Below are 21,588 nucleotides of genomic sequence, written 5' to 3' on the forward strand. Positions count from 1 at the left end.
AGATACCAACTAAACGTGTGTGTGTGTTCTCCAGTCAGCTCACCATCTGGATCCCCTCTCCACGACACAGCTGCTCGTAGTTCTTCCTCTCGGGCAGGTAATCGTCACTCTGAGCCTTGGTTTCCCTCCTCTGCCTCTCAGTCTCCTTCTCTTTCCCCTCCACCTTCTTCTGTTTCTGCAGCTGGTATTCAAAGTATTTCAGGTTCCCGTTGGCCCGCTGGTGGGTGGAGTCTTATACACGAGCACAACTCCACATCAGTGAGGCCATCAGTAAACTCACAACATCCATTATTCATCACAGCTGAACTCTCTAGTTCCTACCCAGGTCCAGCAACCTCCGGGTGAACTGCAGTGCTCTCTCTAGCTCCCCCTGCTGGTACACAGAGTAGCTCAGGTAGTCCAGGATGGTGACCGCGTCCACGGTGATGGACCTCTCGCCATGATCCAGCTGGCTCAGGGCCTGAGACATCCACAGCTCTGTGTGGTGGTAGTCTGCCTCAGAGTACGCCACCTTCCCCAGGTCGTAGCAGTCATCCGCGGTCAGGGCGCTATGGAGTGAGGATGTGCCTTAGCAGGCGAGAGGAGGGGAAAAGACACATCATTATGGATCCGACTGCTTTTACAGGAGGGACACACCTTCGAGCACATCGGCTGGCCAAATGTCGATGTCGCTTCCTGACCTTAAGTAGCTCATTAAGGTAGAATGGGCTGTACACAGAACTCGTGCCAAAGAGGCTTCAGTTCAATTCCCAAAGAGGATTTTAGCTACGACAAACATTTTCTACTTGTAGCTTTAAGAACTGCCGAATTTGCCTTCAGTGTTCCGACACTGTTCAGTAGAGATTAAGCATGTGCTGCGCTCCCTGATTGACTTTCTACCAGATAATCATCCCTGCCTCACCTGGCAGCTCTCCAGTGGCGATGATGTTGGTGTCCAGCTTGTACGTGTCCTGCAGCCTCATCAGGGCTTTAGCCGCTCCAATCTGGTCATCATCGTTGGGGAAGTGCTGCCTCTGGATGGTCAGGTTGGAGATAAATGCTAAAAACACCACAGAAGGAGAACACAGGGGACAGAGCAAGAACAGGAAGCCTCACACAATGTTCCCAAGTTTGAGCAGATATACGGAGAAAATCTGCCACATACATACATATTTGAATGACGTGTGTGTGTGTGTGTGTGTGTGTGTGTACCATCAGACACGTCAGTGAGGACCAGGCTCTCCAGCTCCCCCCACTCTGTGTTGAGTCTCTTCATGAGTTTGAAGGCATTCACTGGGTGGCCCAGAAAACCTTCAGGGTCCTGAGTGGCAGCAGCTGAGAGGACATCTAGCCTTTCAGCCCATCTACACACACACACACACACACACACACACACACACACACACACACACACAAACAAGCTAAAAAAGACTGAAATCACATTCAACAGCATCGTCTGCAAATTCTGCCAGCAGCTGCTGGAGCTCAGACATGAACTGACGCGCCAGTGAATCCAACAGCCAGCCGAGACGCAGCATGCAGACACATAAAGACACACTAAAATTCTCTGCGGCTCCGCTGCGACGGCACACTCTCATCTGCCTCCATTGGGTCAACGGACTGTTCAAGTTTAGCGCACATACACAGCGAATGTATATGTGCTGTTGTTAAATTCTGAGGTGTACCATTATTACGTTCAATCTGTAATAATTGAGATCGCTTGTGATCGCTGTATCAGGCTTTGAGTTTGTGAAATGGAATTTCGCCTTGGGCTCGATCCCTCGGTGACAAATAAAGGCTACTTCTACTTCTACTTCTCTCTCTGTTTGGATGCAATCATCAAACTTCCGCTCGGTAAACCGGCCAAACATTCAGAGACATCTCATACTTCTTGATCTGCTCCAGTTTTCTCTCCTCTGCTTGGATGTAGTCCTTCAAAGAGGCGACCAGGTCTTTCTCTGTGAACACCAGGTCGGTCATCTGGCCTGGAAAACACACACACACACACACACACGTAATTTTCCATGTCACTTGAATTCTCTTCCAATGTGCACATAAACGCCTCACGGTTGCAGTGACATTCATGAGTTGTTCTCGCCTCACCGACACGCCAGGAAGGATTTTATCATTATCATTTTTACCGATATTTCAGAACTGTCTTTATTTTGACTTCTCTCAGCGTCAAAGGTACATTCGCACATGTTTTCATACAGTGACAACTGATCCGGTGATACGCTCACCTTCTTGGCATCGGCCCCCACAACCACACGGAGCAGGAGAGGACGCCAACACCAGGAGGAAGACGACAAGCAAGCCTTCTTAAAAGAAAAGACAGACTCCAGACATAAAGCCACTGACTCACCGATGGAGGTGAAGAAGTCATTGTGCGCTGAGGAGGACATGAAGAGAAGCAACAACAACCAGCAGGACGCCATCAGGTCAGCAGACTGAGAAAGAAGGCATGCAGACACGTCAATCAATCAATCAATCAATCAATCGTCAACCTAGTATTGAGCTAATTCAACAGATAAAAGCTGTTTACATCGATTCTGGCGCTCAGATGTTGGGCTCTGTGTCAGTCTGAAACCTGAGTCTTCTCTTCTTTGCCCATCATCAATAAACCTGCCATTTATCGACTTTTCCAAATGTTTTCAAATTCACAAAGTTCACAACCGTTTTCCACTATGCAGAGTCAAAGTAAGTCTAGATACCATAAAAAAACTGTTTCATATGCAGAATACTAGCATGAGTAATATTAGCTATCAGATATAATAAATTGTAAAAGTATCAATTAAAAAAAAAAGCTATTTTGGGAGTTTCTGCTTCTTCTTCTTTTCCCCAGGGATCCCCGGATAGACCCTTGAAGACCTCACATGCTACTTCTTCCCATATAATTATCCAGTTAGCAACTTTAGCTCATTTCTCCGCAGTGTCTGTAGGGATTTTTCTTCAGCAAAACGTGATTCGGTGTTTTTGAGTCTCGGATCATCGAGGAGATACTCAGGTGACCGCATACGATCAACCGTGTCGGTCCCATCGTCCCTGGTGCACATCAATATTTCAAAGGTCTACAGAGACAAGAATCCACTGGCAGGTATAAACGTCCCAATGTCAAACCACGCTCAAGTTTAAGTTCGGTGTCGCAGCTGTCTGATGTAAAGTTGCAGTCAAGCGGAAGGAAATTTCTAGATAACTTGAGCGATGCAGTCCACGACCCCTGAGGAGCCTTCAGGCTGATGTCGTCCACCTTCTACTGGAAACAAAACAAGTATAAACACACACAAAAAAACGACAGGGGATTTTATTCCTTACCCTGGTTCTTCCTGAGTAGAAGCGTGGAAACGCGAGTCCACAAATCCCTTAAACGTCCCGTCAGGAGCTCCAGAGTCCGGCTAGCGACCACAGCGTAGACACAACTTCTTCTTGTTTTTGCTGCTTGTTCTTCTTCTCTTGGAGTAAAAGCAGTAGAAACCGGTGCCGCTGCGCCACCTGCTGGTGATGAATGAGAAAACACACAACGACTGAGGACTGAAGCTTTTGTTCAACACTTTCTGATGTACAAAAACACAATGTCGTAGTCAGATTCACTGCTCATTCTGCTGTTTATTATTTCCATCATCATTTATTGTTGTATATTATCTGTTATTTTACTTTTTTAATATTTATCACGTGTTACTATACATCTCGACACTTGTGCCTGATTACCTGCTGGGATAAATAATGTTTTTTTCTGATTCTGATACATTAGTCGATGCACCCTAAGGTTGTTTTTTTTTTTTAATGGAATATAACACAGAACTGAATGGAATATGCAGAGCAGGATTCATTTTACATAATTTTTCAAAGCTAAAAAAACAACAACCTAAATCTACATATCAATTTGAATTAATCTAACGTTTGCCATAAATTTGTTTAAACTATTCACATTTTTCAATTTTGGCCGTGACAATGCACTTAAAATTTTCGGAACTGAAATATATATTGGAAAATGTGTGACGAATAGATCTACTTTAGAGGTCAAAATCTTTTCATTCCAGCAGACCTGCCACTTTTCCCAAAATCGCAAATTAATAATAGGTTTGTTGTCCCACTGTCACTCCAATTAAGCAGTAATCTACAGATAAAAATAGGTTACCACCCCATTGTTACAATCTAATGGGATGAAAAGTGCTGACAAGAGCAACTTTTTTTTTTTTTAACTGAAGAATAATTATAAAACTTTAAATCTTGAGGTAATGAGGTGGACTATCAGCTAACTTTCGCCTAAAAACATTTACTAGCACAGGAGAAGAGGCTTCGTGGGTCATATTTATTGTAAAGGTGCATCTTATCAAACATTAACAAACAGCAGGTGAGTCTTTGGTGCAGGTGTCACTCATGACTCAGCAAAAAAAAAAAAAAAAAATGACATCACTTTACCACCACCAACAGATACACGTCAACAACATCATGGTGGCGTGAAGCAGCCGTATTTACAACACGTACAAATATTGTACACAAGAAGCAGCTGTGTCTGAAGGGGTCGGTGCCTGTGAAACAGAGGAAGAACGCGCAGGTTTCAACAGACGCACAAAGTTCAGTGTTTGTGTCCGAAGTATGTTCATGTGCAAATGATACGTGCGCTTTTATTCCTCACTGAGTGGAAAAGAGCCTGACGCTGAAGAAGCTGCACAAATGAGCGACAGCTCGCCGTTGAAGAGGCGTTAAAACGGCTGGAAACGGTCCTCTTCCCCTCGCACCTCTTCTTCTTCTGCAGCCTGTAGATTCGTAACGCTCGGCGTGATGGAGGTTGGCCGGTTCGTCCAGAATAAAGTCAACCAAAGACATTGTGGGGAAAAACCAAAGTTGTAAATATGGGGGAAAAAAGGACAATTCTGAGGGTAAAGATGCGACTGTGCCGGGAAGAAAATTGGATATCGTGAGAATTTTTTTTTTTTTTTTTTTTTTGCAATACGGAAGTTAAGAAAAAGGCAGCAAGATTTCAATTAATATTTCAAGAAAAATATTCGTAGAAGTCTCCAAAAAAGTCCAAATTTTACAAGAGCAATTCAAATGATCTTCTAGTGAGGGGTCGTTTACTGTGGAGACATTTCTGTGGCCTCATTTTAGGAGAAATGGGGAGCTAGAAAGTAACGACATCTGGAGATTTCGATCTTTTCTCAGTTTATCTTCTTTAATTTGTTCTCACGTGTTCCTGCAGTCGTTGATGTCTGTCTCATTTTCATCTCCTTCTCTCACGTTTGACTTTTCTCAGTTTTTCCTGGTCAGATTTTGAATTTTGTCTGTACTTTTTCTTCAGGTTGTTAAATTTCTCAAACTTAGCACATTTTTTTAAAAACTTTTTCTTTCTCTGATTCTCATTTCTTTTCTTTTTTTTTAATTATCTGATTTCCCCCCCCTGAAAGTATGATGATTTTACTGACTGCACCTGCTGGTTCAGTTGTGCCTGAGGGGCTGTAACACCGGCTGGACTGAAGGACTCACAGTTGTTCCTGATGCTTTTCCTACAAACATACAAATTCAGAAAAAGTTGTTCCAAATTGAATCAATCACATCAATCGGGGCCTCTCAGGGATCAAATCAACCTCGTGGCAGCTTCCTGTGGTAACGAGGACGAGATCAAAGACTTTGATTCTTCTTCCATCGATAATTGGAGAAGCCTCACACACGAGTTGCCTCGTGGGTGAGATTAGTTAAGCGCTTGCCTGTGGAGTCTCTCCTCCGTGAGGTTTTGGTGAGACGCTCCGATACCGAGGCATGATTTAACACACAGTTATCGTGCGACACTTCCCCACAAGTTGCTGGTTCAGTTCAAGAAAGTTCAAACTTTGTCAAAAGGATAAAAAGTCCATCAGTGAGATGGACACTCAGACTGGAGACGCTGTGGAAAAGAAGGCATGTGTTTGTCTCTAGCTTTATGTTTTGGTTCCACTTCCCCTTCCGGTGGCTAACAGAGTCTTTACTGACTTCCTGTCGGAGGCTCCGGCCGTTACGAGATTTTGCAGCTGTTTCTGCAGCTCTGCGCAGACGGGCTGAGCGGCGGCGGCTGGATCAGTTTGGGCTTTTTCAGCAGCGTCCCTCCGGTTCTCTTGGTGGCGCCGTGGTGGGTGGAGGGGTTGGTCGAGACGGAGTAGGAACGCCCATGCATCATGCGGGCGTTGAGGCCGTTGGCCACGGAGAAGGACTTGAGGTGGGACTTGAGAGCCACAGGCAGCGGGAGCTTATCCACTAGATGGACGGGAGTGCAGGAGACGATGGAGCGACAGCAGAGATCCTGCAGACTCAACACTGACACACACACATACACACACACACACACACACAAAGTTTTTTTTCTGTAAAACTGTAGGATGCTACTTTGGCCACACGGGGGCAGTGTCCCATTAAAGGCAGCAAATATTCAGCTGCTGTTTTGTTTTGCTGTTTTTTTTTTTAAGTTTGACTTTCACTTCTTTGATTCAGTAAATTACACAAACATTCTCTTCATTATAAGTTCTCATCACAAGTTATTAGATATACGGCACAATCTAAACTGAAAGTGACAGTCATGCGGTCACAGTTCCTGGAGACAGCTATGAAGTACTTATATTTATGTATTTTCCTCTAAATGGATGTGAGCAACTTTAGTGTCAGTGTAACATGTGTGTAGCATGTACGTAACATGTGTGTAGCATGTACGTAACGTGTGTAGCATGTATGTAGCATGTGTAGCATGTGAGTAGCACGTGTGTACATGCAGACCTTTGTTGGGCTTCCACAGGCGCTCCATGCCATGTCTCATCAGGACGATGCGAGCGAGCTCAGTGAATGACTCGGTGATGTTGAAGTTGCACAGCGGGCTGACCTCAAAGAAGGTGACACCCAGCTTCTCCGCATACACCTGCGCCTGCTCTGTGGTCACCTGACGTTTGTAGGCCAGGTGGAGACGGTTCCCAACAAGGATCTTAGGTACCCCTGGGGCATGCTGGGTAAACAGGAAGCAGCAGATGGACAAGTCATGGAGTTGATGCATGTCCAGGATTTTCAGATACTTTTACTGAAGCTGCGGTTTTGACTCCGATCAGATCAAGCAGATCAATACACGGACGGGAGCTGCTAATTATTTCAGATGTGACCAGGAACACAAAGCCAAACAGACACAATGACAGGGAGAGCATCACGGTTTAAGGACACTGACCTCCTCGATTTCTTTTATCCATCTGTCGATCCCATCAAAGGACCAGCGGTTGGTGATGTCGTAAACCAGTATAACTCCCTGAGGAGATGAAGAGGGATTTTTAGATGAAAGGGTAGTGACAGCTAGGAAGCCTTTCAAGGAGGCCTCACACACATGGTCGAAAATTAACAACTCTACGGTGATTCCAGCTCTGTTTACACGGAACATAAACACTCAGAGAATTTCAGATGCAAGAAAAAATAATTCACATGATCAGTTATCACATCTGTCGGCTTCCATGATGGATCTGTGCTCTGCTCCACCTCCATGAGCACAGCAAAGATGTGCGTCAATCACGTGAGGGGCGGCAGGCTGCTGTCTGCTGTCAAGTCTCTAATGTTCGTGTAAAACTTTGCAAAGGCTTGTCCTAAAAGTTGTGAGGGTTTGCCCAAAAAAGTGGATAGTACTTTTACATAATCCTGCTGATCCTTGACGAGGTAATTTAAAGCCACACACAGCAGAGTAAAAGCAACTTAATCAAGTTCAAAGTCAGCTTAGCATGTTAGCATGCGAACATTTGCTACTGTAAACCCCTGAGGCTGAGGGGAACATCCGTGTCTAGAGAGGTTATCATCGACCAAAGTATTAGACGTAAAAAAACAAATCTCATCACCCCGTAGTTGAGAGATAGATATATATATACATATATATATCTATCTATATATATATCTATAGATATATATATAGATAGATATATATATACATATATATATCTATCTATATATATATCTATAGATATATCTATAGATATATATATATTATATATATATATATATATTATATATATATATATACACACACACACACACACACACACACACACACACACACACACACAGTATGTATATATGATACAGATTAATAAATATATGTAATAAATATCAGTATGATTCATCCTCTGAGGACCACGTTGGATTATTACGTGATTCTTGGTAGATTTAACTCGTCGACATGGACACAGGAACACTGAAGATCCCTGTTTAGCTTGCTGTGGTGATGGTGACACAGTTGCCATGGTGATATCTCCCTCTGTATCCACTAATAGCCCGATGAGTGATGACAACAACACAACTTTATTCAATGAAAAGTGTTTTCTATTTCCTGCTCCGGGAGCAGAACAAAGCGGTTTGTGGCTGTTTGATGTGGGGTGAATTCTTCACTCCTCCTCTCACCGCTCAGCGCGTCTGAGGGTCACAGCCGGGCTCGCCAGTCAGATCACAAGCACTCCTGAGGTTTTTGAAGTCGCAGCTCAGAGAGGTTTGATTGAGGCTCAACAGATCATAAGCAGGACAATTAATTATCCAATAAAAAGGTGAGCTCATACATCACTCAAAATAATAACTGTCAGATACATGACGAGGAGCGCAGGAGAACATGATCAGGGTGGAGTCTTGCTTTATTCCTGATCAGAACTGTCTGATTTTAGACTTTGATCGTGGAATTGCGCCTTCTGCCTGTAGTAAATGGACCTCATTTGTTTGAAGTACAGGTTGAGTCATCCCTGGACAGGTCACCAGTCCATGGCAGGGCCAACACATAGAGACAGACAACCATTGGCTCTCCCAGCCACGCCTACGGTCAATTTAGAGTCTGGATTAACCTGGTCCCCTCTTGATGTCTTTGGACTGTGGAGGAAGCTGGAGTACCAGAGAGAACCCAGCAGGAACAAGGAGAACATGGAGACTCACCCAGAAAGACCCCGTGCTGCAGCCGGGACTAACCACTGCACCACTGTGCCACCCAGGTTAAGTCATGATTGTGGACGTTCAGATACTTCAGGGTCAGTCAAAGTGCCGCGTCGTATCCATCGTGAACCTCACTGTCATGGATGCGTTAGCGCGTCAACATAAAGATTCGAATGGACCGAACAACGTCTACCTGGGCTCCTCTGGAGTAGGATCTGAAAATGGTGCAGAACCGTCCCTGACCAGATGTGTCCCTGAAACAGAAAGAAACAGGTGAAAGGTTGTGATGTCAGGGTCAGAGGTCAAGACGACAGACGCCAAACTTTAAGCTGGGAAATGATCAAATGCTTGTGCATGTCATAACAAAAGAAACAAGACCGAAACTTGTTGGTCTGTCCTGCAGGACTTGACTCCAGACTTGTTAGTCTTGACTTGAAATTCAGGGCTTGTTGAACAAGACTAGGGATTTGACTTGAGACTAAACTCTCAAGTTGTTGGTTTTGACTCTGAGCTTAATTCCTGATGTGGTGATCTTAAAATTAGGCAAGATTCCAAACATGTCGGTCCTGATCTGGGATTTGACGTGAGAGCTGTTGGTCTCGACTACTTGATTCGAGCTCTTACCCGAGTCAAACCTGCTGGAAGGACGAACGCCAAGCACGTCCCCCGTTAGCCTTCTGCTAATTTCAGTGTGGACAAATGATTTGATTCCAAATGTTCTCACAAGAAATAGATCAAGTTCTGTTGGTGAGCCAAGCCGTCGGTGACCCGGTGGAGTCCGACACAGTTGGGACGGCCGCTTGGATGCAGATAAATAATGTAAACGCCTGGCTCTTGTGACGTCGTCGGACCCAAGTGGATCAAGTAGTGACACAAGTCGTTCGGTGGGAGCTGTGTGATACTCAGCACCATCCGTCCACTGTTGTTACAGCCAAACAGTCACATGGTCGCAGCCTACAGCCGAGCCTGTGACGTAATGTTCTGCACTCTAGCTTTAAAATTTTGATCTCATCTAAGAACAAGCAGCAAGAACTAGAATATCCCTAAATGATTCATGGATGTTTGTCATGGAAAAGTAAGTATTGTTGCTGCAATGAGAGTTTTCACTGCATTGAACTGCATCTGAGAGTATCTGGGAGTTCTCCGTCCTGTCGGACTGTGCAGCCTTTCAGAAAACATGGGACTCTGCATGAGTGAAAAACAACAGCGGCATTCTGCAGAGCTGAATACCACAACAGTGTTTTGGTTGGCTCACGAGAACGCTGGCTGGCCGCCGGCCTGCTGCTTCTGACCAGCGCAGATACGTCGCAGCTGCCGCTTTGCTAGTCAGGTTGTCCAACAAAGCAAGAGAGACCGGTGGTGGAGCGACTCTGAGAGACTCCATCTGTTGTTTTTCAGCAGGATTGGAGTCTTTTACAAGAGTCGCTGCAGAGACTGACAGTCAACAGCAGTGATCTGAACGCTCCTGAAGGCGCTGGCGATGAAGTGTGTGTAGAGAGGAGAGGCGGTTATTAAAGAGCTAAAGCGCCTCATCCGCTTACACATCAAAGTTTCAGATTAATAATTTAATATTGACTCGGCTAAAGGCAAACGCGCTCTAAAAATACCTCTTAGAGGCCTGAGGAGTTTAAAGCTGCAGAGTCACACAGGAGCGATCCTTTAAGTGCTCTGCTTTCTTCCAAACATGGACGTTCATACATAATGAATGTGTTCTATCCGTTGCAATTCAACATCGACACAAACTGAGACCTGAACCATCAAGAAACGCTTCACCGAGTTGACATTTTTATTTAATTCACTGTTTTTAACCGAGTGATGAGTGGAACACAGCACGTCGTTAGCCCGGATATCTGAGAGCATTCAGTCCGATTCTTCCTCTGAACCGGACTTGTGAGCCTTGACTCAAGACCTGTTAGCCTTGATCTGATGCTGGACTACGGTCTTGATAGTCTGGACTCAAGATTTTAACTGAGAAATTGTTGTCCAAGTCTCAACACTCTTTGGTCTCAACTCAAAAGTTGTTGACCTTCAAACTTGACCCAAAATGAGCAAACGTGGCAGCGAGGGAGTGAACGCAGGAGATTCGGGTCGACATTTCCAGGTTCTGTGGGGCTGCTCGTCTTCTGATATTCAGGCCCACATCCTGTCTGGGTGCTTTGTGAGTCTTTGCGTGCTTGTTTTTGGGACCTGTGACGATATCTGGATAAATGTCTGCAGTTTTAAACAAAGATTCCATCGGTAAACTGACACTTCGAGAGAAAACCTGAAAAAAGCCCTTTATCAAGTCAAAGCAGCCCCACAGGCTGTTTATTTTGGATCCGGTTGCAGCAAAACCTGGTCGGGTCCATGCTAGCTGGACTCTCTGCTGCTCATCTTATGGCCTGAGAACCCAGAACACAATCGTACCAAAGCTGCAGTTTGACTCGTCGTCCGTCCAGGAGGATGGTGGTCGTCTTGTAGTCGATTCCTGAGGACACGAAACAAGAAATGACGTTTATGTCGAACACAACTGTAAACCGACTTTTTATAACAAATCACGCAGAACACAGCATGACATTTTTTTTTAAAAAAGAGAGAGAAATCACGTCCAATTAAATGTGGAATCAATATTTTGTCAGCCGCTGCACCTGATGGTTGGGCTTGATCTTCCGCCATTCAGAAAAAGAGCTGCAGCTTCCTGTCTCTCGTTTCCCAGAGGTTTGATGCTGATTGAGATTTTCTGATTTAATTCATCACATTTGAGTTCTTTCCAGTCCCGATTGCGTCTGCATTGAGGCGCGGGACGTTTTCACGACATGGAAGATGAACCGCGGTTGGAGTTCAAAGGGTTAATCTAAATGTTGAGCGGTATCAGACCAAATATCAGTACCGGCCCCACGAATCCAGTATCTCCTGACCTCAGGAAACATCCTAAATAGTTGTAGGTGACGCGGAAATACTGCAGCTAACACGAAGCTTTAGATACAAGGCGTTTCTCCACATGTGCACTTTTATATTTAAACATGTATGATACGTAAACGCTCTTCTTGATGACACTTCTGTTCCCCTGCAGTGTGTTCAAGAGGGATTAGAAGGAGCAGCCACGCCGCGTCCTCGTCTCCACTGACAGAAGATTAAGAGAAGCAGGCCTGAGACTTTGTGTATTTATCGAGACTTAAAGCAGAGATTTGTAGCCGTGTAACAAACGCAGTTCAGAGGTCATCGCTGATGTCCAGGTAATCTCAACATCCTCTGCCACCTGCTGGCGTGGGCGTCGCCAGGGGTTCACAGCAAACCTTCGCTGACTTTCCCTTGATTAGCTGTTAACATCAGGCTGCTGTCATGGAGCAGCGTCACTGTTAATAACAGTAATTATCAGGAGACATCACTTCTCTCTGATGCCTCCACAATGACTGCCAAGTGCTCTGCGCCCCCCCCCCCCACCCCACTCATATACACACACACACACACACACACACACACACACACACACACACACACACCGTTATGTAACAACTTGTCAGATGAGCTCAGAGGGCCCAATAACTTGACTTACAGGGACAGAGATGATGCTGCCTAAAGACCTCAGAGGCGGTGACAGAGAACTCCCCTCTGACAGCAGCAGCTCTCTGTCAGAAAACATCACGGAAATCAGGTGACAAGCAAGAAACCCAGCAGCTGAAGGAGCGGCGGGCGACGAGAGTAGTAGCGCTCATGTGTGGCTCTTAGCTGCAGCCACAAACTGACCCATCCCCCTCTCTAAACTGAATACTACTGGTTTAGTTAAGACAAAGATAGTACTAGTTTCAGTTGAGACAAAGACAGTACTAGTTTCAGTTGAGACAAAGACAGTACGAGTTTCAGTTGAGACACAGTTACTACTAGTTTCAGTTGAGACAAAGATAGTACGAGTTTCAGTTGAGACAAAGATAGTACGAGTTTCAGTTGAGACAAAGGTAGTACTACTTTCAGTTGAGACAAAGATAGTACTAGTTTCAGTTGAGGCAAAGGTAGTACGAGTTTCAGTTGAGACAAAGATAGTACGAGTTTCAGTTGAGACACAGTTACTACTAGTTTCAGTTGAGACAAAGATAGTACGAGTTTCAGTTGAGACACAGTTACTACTAGTTTCAGTTGGACAAAGATAGTACTAGTTTCAGTTGAGACAAAGATAGCACGAGTTTCAGTTGAGTCAAAGATAGTACTAGTTTAGTTAGGACTAAGATAGTAGGAGTTTCAGTTGAGACACAGATACTACTAGTTCCATTTTGGACAACAATAATTCTAGTTTCAGTTTGGACAACAATACTACTTTTTTTAAACTCTGAACAACAATACTGCTAATTACAGTTGAGACAACAATACTACTAGTTTCACCTTGGACAACAATACTACTTACATTTGAGACAACAATACTACTAGTTTCACCTTGGACAACAATACTAGTAGTTTCAGTTTGAACAACAATACCACTAGTTTCACCTTGGACAACAATACTAGTAGTTTCAGTTTGAACAACAATACTACTAGTTTCACCTTGGACAACAATACTAGTAGTTTCAGTTTGAACAACAATACTACTAGTTTCAGTTTGAACAACAATACTACTAGTTTCACCTTGAACAACAATACTAGTAGTTTCAGTTTGAACAACAATACTACTAGTTTCACCTTGGACAACAATACTAGTAGTTTCAGTTTGAACAACAATACTACTAGCTTCACCTTGGACAACAATACTAGTAGTTTCAGTTTGAACAACAATACTACTAGTTTCACCTTGGACAACAATACTACTAGTTTCACCTTGGACAACAATACTACTAGTTTCACCTTGGACAACAATACTAGTAGTTTCAGTTTGAACAACAATACTACTAGTTTCACCTTGGACAACAATACTACTAGTTTCAGTTTGAACAACAATACTACTAGCTTCACCTTGGACAACAATACTACTAGTTTCAGTTTGAACAACAATACTAGTAGTTTCAGTTTGAACAACAATACTACTAGTTTCACCTTGGAAAACAATACTACTAGTTTCAGTTTGGACAACAATACTACTAGTTTCAGTTTGAACAACAATACTACTAGTTTCACCTTGGACAACAATACTAGTAGTTTCAGTTTGAACAACAATACTACTAGTTTCACCTTGGACAACAATACCACTAGTTTCAGTTTGAACAACAATACTACTAGTTTCACCTTGGACAACAATACTAGTAGTTTCAGTTTGAACAACAATGCTACTAGTTTCACCTTGGACAACAATACCACTAGTTTCAGTTTGAACAACAATACTACTAGTTTCACCTTGGACAACAATACTACTAGTTTCAGTTTGAACAACAATACTACTAGTTTCACCTTGGCCAACAATACCAGTAGTTTCACCTTGGACAACAATACTAGTAGTTTCAGTTTGAACAACAATGCTACTAGTTTCAGTTTGAACAACAATACTAGTAGTTTCAGTTTGAACAACAATACTACTAGTTTCAGTTTGAACAACAATACTACTAGTTTCACCTTGGACAACAATACTACTAGTTTCAGTTTGAACAACAATGCTACTAGTTTCACCTTGGACAACAATACCACTAGTTTCAGTTTGAACAACAATGCTACTAGTTTCACCTTGGACAACAATACCACTAGTTTCAGTTTGAACAACAATACTACTAGTTTCAGTTTGAACAACAATACTACTAGTTTCACCTTGGAAAACAATACTACAAGTTTCAGTTTGGACAACAATACTACTAGTTTCAGTTTGGACAACAATACTACTAGTTTCAGTTTGGACAACAATGCTACTAGTTTCACCTCGGACAACAATACTAGTAGTTTCAGTTTGGACAACAATGCTACTAGTTTCACCTTGGACAACAATACTACTAGTTTCAGTTTGAACAACAATACTACTAGTTTCACCTTGGACAACAATACTACTAGTTTCAGTTTGGACAACAATGCTACTAGTTTCACCTCGGACAACAATACTACTAGTTTCAGTTTGAACAACAATACTACTAGTTTCACCTTGGAAAACAATACTACTAGTTTCAGTTTGGACAACAATACTACTAGTTTCAGTTTGAACAACAATACTACTAGTTTCACCTTGGACAACAATACTAGTAGTTTCAGTTTGAACAACAATACTACTAGTTTCACCTTGGACAACAATACCACTAGTTTCAGTTTGAACAACAATACTACTAGTTTCACCTTGGACAACAATACTAGTAGTTTCAGTTTGAACAACAATGCTACTAGTTTCACCTTGGACAACAATACCACTAGTTTCAGTTTGAACAACAATACTACTAGTTTCACCTTGGACAACAATACTACTAGTTTCAGTTTGAACAACAATACTACTAGTTTCACCTTGGCCAACAATACCAGTAGTTTCACCTTGGACAACAATACTAGTAGTTTCAGTTTGAACAACAATGCTACTAGTTTCAGTTTGAACAACAATACTAGTAGTTTCAGTTTGAACAACAATACTACTAGTTTCAGTTTGAACAACAATACTACTAGTTTCACCTTGGACAACAATACTACTAGTTTCAGTTTGAACAACAATGCTACTAGTTTCACCTTGGACAACAATACCACTAGTTTCAGTTTGAACAACAATGCTACTAGTTTCACCTTGGACAACAATACCACTAGTTTCAGTTTGAACAACAATACTACTAGTTTCAGTTTGAACAACAATACTACTAGTTTCACCTTGGAAAACAATACTACAAGTTTCAGTTTGGACAACAATACTACTAGTTTCAGTTTGGACAACAATACTACTAGTTTCAGTTTGGACAACAATGCTACTAGTTTCACCTCGGACAACAATACTAGTAGTTTCAGTTTGGACAACAATGCTACTAGTTTCACCTTGGACAACAATACTACTAGTTTCAGTTTGAACAACAATACTACTAGTTTCACCTTGGACAACAATACTACTAGTTTCAGTTTGGACAACAATGCTACTAGTTTCACCTCGGACAACAATACTAGTAGTTTCAGTTTGGACAACAATGCTACTAGTTTCACCTTGGACAACAATACCACTAGTTTCAGTTTGAACAACAATACTACTAGTTTCACCTTGGACAACAATACTACTAGTTTCACCTTGGACAACAATACTACTAGTTTCACCTTGGACAACAATACTAGTAGTTTCAGTTTGAACAACAATACTACTAGTTTCACCTTGGACAACAATACTACTAGTTTCTTCTTGATAGTTTAGGTAACTAACCTCTTAATCTCCTCCCCTTTTGTGTCCGTGAGTCTCTGTAGTTTTGCTCTGCCACTTGTCAACAGCAGCAGCCTGCAGGACCTGTAAAAGCCTCAGAGGAGAACCTGCATGTTTCACCCTGACACGGGACAAACATCCTCAGATTGTGTTCATCGAAGACCTTGTTTAAGAACTCAGAGACGGGGAAACTGGACGCGTCCAGGCCTCGGGACTCATTCAAGCAGTAGCACCAGCAGACGGTTCAAACTGAAGACACCTACATGCCGTTTCCAACGTTCAACGGCGGTCCTCAAAACAAAAGTGGCGCTCTTGTTTGTGGCGTCATTCACAAATGAGGCTTTTCATCGTGGAAAATCAGTTTCAGTGAGTTCGATACAAGCATGAACACAAACAGCTGCACAAAAATACTGCCTGAATTAACCTTTACTATAAAATGGTCAAAGTGGTGATTTAGAGCAGGAACTATGTGGTCCTACCAAGCAAACACAACAAGCCGGCCAAAGAATCTCTGCCAGTTTTCCATCAACGCGCCGCTGCAGGCGCAGTTTGGTGGGATTCTTAGCACACAAACGCTGCGAGACCAGAAGGAAAGCAGAAAGTGGTGGAGAGCAAAGGAGATGTGGTATAACGTAGTTATTCTGGGTGACACGTCAGCCCAACCTACACATGCATGTTGCTGCTCTCACACACGCTCTCAGCATGCATGATACATGGAGCATCTTGTGGAAATGCTGTTACATAAGAGGCTGAAGCCTTTGACAGACGTCCAAACAGTGAAACAGACTGTAGCTGCCTGCAGGGGCACGTATGCTCAACGTGAGGTTTGGGGGCCGGTGAAGGGTCATCCCACTGTTCTAAGGGATCTTTCTTTATCATATTTGTATTTCATTTTTGTCAACGTGTCCGTCTTTCCGCCAGTGGCAATCAAAAATAGCTGGTGATGGTCTGAGTGTTACAGATTTATAGATCTGCTTGCAGATCCAGATTGGAATTTTGGGGGGGGGAAGGGAAATGAGAGCAGAAAAAAAAGGAAAAGACCGTGTTTGTAGCCTCATTGTTTCAAAGGAAAGCCGGCCTTTTGTTTGGGAGGAAGGTAAACATCTCCGTGGTAACGGCAACTCCACCAACCAGAGAGAACAAAACAGTGAAGTCATGTGACCAGTTTGTTCACAGTCACAAGAACACACGAGTGAAATGTTTGATGATTCAAAGGAGAAATACCGCAATGGGGGCCTCCACAGCGTGGGCCAATCACTGCCATCCTGACCTTTGACCTCCGCTCACTTCATCCTTGACTCTCAGTGGATTTTAATGCCAAACGTGAAGAAATTCATTCATATAATGGTAAACATGACCTTTGACCACCAAAATCTTTTCTGTTCACTCTTGAGTCCCAGCGGACGTTCACGCCAAATTTGAAGAAATTTCCCCAAGATAAGTGAGCGGGCCTGGGACGGCGCCAGAGGGGCGGCTGGACCACCTGGAAGCATCACGCCCCAGGTCGCGGCGGTTGCCAGCACATAAAAATAAAAATAAAAAGGCATAAAAATCAAGGTCAGCCCATCTGAGCGATCACACACAGAGGAGTGAGTCAGCTTCTCCTGGCAGCACCAGCAGCGTCTCCACTTCCGTCATCATCATTAAACCCCCACCGAACGGCACACATAATCACACCCACCACGCGCTCGCCAAACCCTGCCTGTGCTGTCCGGGATTTTCAGCGGCTCTGCACAGATTCTACTCAGGACCAGGAGCGCTCGTAGTAAACAAGTATTTGGATGCTTTATGAGCCTCAGTTGTGAGTAATAATGAGCAGCTCATTAAATAAATAAACTGAGAGGGTTCTTGTGTGCAGTTTTGCAAGCTTGCGTCAGCTCTAATGGAGGCTTCCCTGTGTGGTTTTGGCCGGGTGATGCCGCCGCCGCCGGCAGCCTCCACCGGGCTCATACCGTCCCAGAGGCGCCTGCAGTCGCCCTGCGTTTTCACCACGAAATGTCCTGGCAGGGACGGCGACCGCAGCAGCGTCTGTCTCCTGTCACACACTCTGCTGAGGGAGGCGACCCAGAAACAGCATCACATCTCCGGACCGACCGCCACCCTTCAGTCCCTTCACACGCAGCTGGAATATCCTGACAGGCAAATATGCGACTCATCAAATACATGTGCTCAAAAGATGATGCTGTAATTAGAACATTATGATATGAAATAGTTATCATTTCATGCCTTCAGATATGAAATTAAATCCCAAATCGCTTCAGAAACCTCAATAAGCCTGTAAAACTCAAACGACTAAATGAATGCCCAGCTTTCCAGGTCCATCCTGGACGGTTCAGATGAGGCTTTGCTGTCATCCCTGACCTTTGACCTCATCCTGTCATGGCATCCGCTGGTTAGAGCAGTAGTCTAAAGGCTTTTCCTGCTGTCTCACTAAGTCGCGTCCGTCAGCTGAACGCAGGTAAATATTAAAGCGGCAGAGATTTACGTCATGCCAGACTCCAGTTGTTTTATCAGCCCGAGTCACAAAGATTAAAACCCTGAACAAATCTGCGGCGAAGTGACAGGGTTTACGGTGAGACGCATCATCCGGACTCGCCGCAGTTACACTTTTCCTGTCGTTTACTGACTGAACAGTAAAACACAGCTTTACAGCTTTAGAATGTGATGCTAGTCTCTGACATTTAGAGACAAGAGCTGCGAGTGACGCCAAGGGCTGGATTTATGCTAAGCTAACTGGCTAACCAGCTTCATATTTTCACTGTGAGGACATGAGAAGAATTTAAGCATGTAACTCTCGCAGCATAAACACACGGGTGTTTATGTAAATATACAAGTCATATAAAAGTATAAAAAGTTCATAAAAAAGTGAACTTCTATTATAGATGACTTGTCAACACATTAAATCTGACACAGCAATGCCTAACTCACCATCAAATCTGTAATTTTAATAATCAGAATAGTTTTCTTGCTGTATTTTTTAAAACTAATGGCTAAAGATTGTCGTCCCCTTCGTTTTCTTGCCCCTTTTTGTAGATCTCTTGCTAAATTGTAGGCTGATGTATTGAAAATTTGTAAAAAAAAAAGAAGAAAAAAAAAGCAATTAGCATTGACAAGCGACCACTGAATCCATGACGTTATTAATCTGAGAGTGTTCTTGCTATCTCAAGAGAACGAGACTTTTGTTGTCGTTTCCACTCGTCTTCTTGTCACTTTTCATGCTCGTCTTGTTGATTCACCATGAATTCCTTGCTGTCTTTTTTTCCTTCTTCTTTCACCGTCTGATGCTCGTAGCTCAACCGTACACAGATTCTAATCTTTTTTTAATCAATAAGTCTTTTAAATGCAAAAAGTTGGGAGTGTAGCCCCCCCCCCCACGCACACACACCATCTTTGTGCTAAGCTAACTAGCAGTCAGCAGGTCACTGGGTCTCCCTGATGCAGCACAGAGGAAGGGGGAGAATCCCTCCGCCCGTCTGGTTCTGGGGAGGACCGACAATGAGAGCTTTTCCCAAAAGACGGCGTGTTCCTTTAAAACTGTTAGGATCCTCTTGGACAGGCGGCAGGAACCTGCAGAGCCCAACAGTCCCACCTTGAGCGTGGCTCCCTGTCATTCTCCTTTGATTGGTTCATAAAGCCATTGTTGTTGTTATTATTGTGCGATCACACAACTCCATGACACATCATGTTTACAGTCACCGAGAAGCTTCAGATCTGCAGCAGAACGAGTTACATCATCGGTGTGGAGAGTGGCGGCTCATCCTGGACGCCTCCTGCCGAGTGTGTGAGTCATGAGAGGCTCCCTGCCAGCAAGAGCTTATTAATACCTCACACTCTCTCTCTCTCTCTCTCTCTCTCACACACACACACACACATTTTACAGCCATCTGAACAAGAACAGGCACTGACAACAAAACAACTCACACCAAACTTAAACACTCCAATCCAAACCCTAACCCAAAGACGCTGCAAAGCTTCCCATGCGGGCTCCTCATTGAAGTTTAGGATCCTTACTTTCCTCACATTCTGTGGACCCAAGCTCAGACATCCAGTGAGGCCGGCGTGAACCAGTCAGGAGTTGAGGAGCCAAACTGACAGACTGGCTGGTATTAAAGAAAAAGTACCATAAAAGAGCCACTTGACCACATACGTCACACATTTTAACACCAGTTGCTTTTAAACTACATTTTATTTTTTTAAAAAGGCAGGCAGGAACCAAAACTTACCAGAGAAATCCCTCAGATGCTCCATCAAACCACGCTCCCTGTTGGTGTTGCGTTCAAGCTCGTAAAACACGTCGTTCTAATATAAACGAATACAACCGTTATGAACCATCTTTTGATCGTCTAAAAGCATTAAAAGGGGATTTCATCAGCTACAATCAATGACGTCATCCGCTCTCAGAGCTCCACGTGATGTTTCCAAACTGCTGGAAATGTCTGGAGAAACTTCAGCGGGAGTGCTGGAGTGACGTGTGTGCTTCGCTGGTTTGTTGAGTCCACATCAGGGTGAGGAAATGCTGTCTTGATTTTATTGTGGGGTTTGTACGTCTCAGCAGCACAGTCACTAAACTCTCTAGGACGAGGAAAAGTTTCCCAGTTAAGAGAAGTGGTTTGGAACTGGGATCCAGTACCCGTCTGTCTTTGTTTGGCTCGCCTCTTTTTACGCGCGGCGAAATCAGAACATCCACGCGCCCGAGGAGCTCCACAGGTGAGCCTCCGCGTGATAAGTGACCTCCTCTACCCCCGCCCCCCCCCCCCCCCCCCCCACACACACACACTCACCCATGTTGTATCCGTAGGGAGACTCGCTGGCTCCGTCCTGCAGGCTCGCCAGGATCTCGCCCTTCCCGACGTCGCTGTCGCCCACCAGCAGGAACTTGAGCAGAAAGTCGTAGGCTCTGGCCGGGCTGCTTCTATGGCTCATCCTCGCGGTGGGGGACAGCTGCCGTGTCCCATCATGAGATGAGATTCGGCGGCATCTAAACGCTCCGATAGCCGGGTAGAATCAATCCAAGACGGTGAAGCGTGTTTGCCTGTGACGGAGAGTTCGTTGTCCCGGTTCCGATGGAGTCCGGGAGCCACAAGTGTCCGGTTCTGGACAGTCAGAGGAACGCTGTCAGTGCGCGATCTGTGCCATCCCGAGCGCCAGGACTCGCCGCGCTTTTACGCACGAAGACCAGACGTCTCAGTTGGGTTCTAGCACCCGGACGGACGAGGAGAACTCCTGGATCTGAGGCTGCGTCCCATCCGCCCGCTCCTGCTAATGGGGAGGGAGGGAGGCGGCGGGCGGAGGCCCTCCTCTGATTGGTCCATCCGTCGAGTTGCTAGGGCAACCTCGAGCACAGATTTGGTGCTCGGGGTGTCCGTCATACGAGGAGCTGCCTGAGTGGGATGAACACACAACTTCCTATCTGTGCTTCCAAAATAAAATGTGGAAGTCCATCAGCA

At 44.3% G+C, this 21,588-nt stretch overlaps 2 protein-coding genes across 5 annotated transcripts in view; both read right to left on the bottom strand.

Moving 5' to 3' along the window:
* Nucleotides 1-3,448, bottom strand: part of LOC147239963 (prolyl 4-hydroxylase subunit alpha-1-like) — a 10,852-nt gene extending 7,404 nt beyond the window's left edge. For all 3 annotated transcript variants that reach the window (XM_086195160.1, XM_086195159.1, XM_086195161.1), the window contains exons 1-7: nucleotides 3,292-3,448; nucleotides 2,342-2,426; nucleotides 1,868-1,964; nucleotides 1,192-1,343; nucleotides 902-1,039; nucleotides 322-567; nucleotides 44-231 (exon numbers count right to left, since the gene is read on the bottom strand). In XM_086195160.1, coding sequence (XP_086051286.1) covers nucleotides 44-231; nucleotides 322-567; nucleotides 902-1,039; nucleotides 1,192-1,343; nucleotides 1,868-1,964; nucleotides 2,342-2,414 — 894 coding nt within the window. In that variant the 5' untranslated portion in view covers nucleotides 2,415-2,426; nucleotides 3,292-3,448. The remainder of the gene's footprint in view (nucleotides 1-43; nucleotides 232-321; nucleotides 568-901; nucleotides 1,040-1,191; nucleotides 1,344-1,867; nucleotides 1,965-2,341; nucleotides 2,427-3,291) is intronic.
* An 826-nt stretch (nucleotides 3,449-4,274) lies between these two features.
* rab40b (RAB40B, member RAS oncogene family) lies at nucleotides 4,275-21,406 on the bottom strand. Of its 2 annotated transcripts, none has more exons than XM_086194471.1 (6): nucleotides 20,923-21,406; nucleotides 11,287-11,347; nucleotides 9,074-9,134; nucleotides 7,157-7,234; nucleotides 6,721-6,943; nucleotides 4,275-6,267 (listed from the first exon to the last, which is right to left on the bottom strand). In XM_086194471.1, the coding sequence occupies exons 1-6, from the start codon at nucleotides 21,062-21,064 to the stop codon at nucleotides 5,969-5,971; spliced, it is 864 nt and encodes a 287-aa protein (XP_086050597.1). In that variant the 5' UTR covers nucleotides 21,065-21,406; the 3' UTR covers nucleotides 4,275-5,968. The 2 variants fall into 2 exon arrangements, with proteins under 2 accessions (XP_086050597.1, XP_086050598.1); XM_086194472.1 differs by lacking the exon at nucleotides 20,923-21,406 and adding an exon at nucleotides 20,365-20,836.
* Nucleotides 21,407-21,588: the final 182 nt, after the last annotated feature.

The sequence above is a fragment of the Aulostomus chinensis genome, chromosome 23 (assembly GCF_037954235.1).
Source record: "Aulostomus chinensis isolate RoL2024-O1b breed Wild chromosome 23, RoL_Achi_v1.0, whole genome shotgun sequence".
NCBI lineage: Eukaryota > Metazoa > Chordata > Actinopteri > Syngnathiformes > Aulostomidae > Aulostomus > Aulostomus chinensis.

Excerpts from the sequence above, each read along its gene's own strand:
- rab40b (XM_086194471.1), bottom strand. The coding sequence starts at position 21,064 with ATGAGCCATAGAAGCAGCCCGGCCAGAGCCTACGACTTTCTGCTCAAG. Across the intron at positions 7,235-9,073 it reads CCTACTCCAGAGGAGCCCAG|GGAGTTATACTGGTTTACGA; the intron begins GTAGACGTTGTT and ends TCATCTCCTCAG. Across the intron at positions 6,944-7,156 it reads GGATAAAAGAAATCGAGGAG|CATGCCCCAGGGGTACCTAA; the intron begins GTCAGTGTCCTT and ends CTGTTTACCCAG.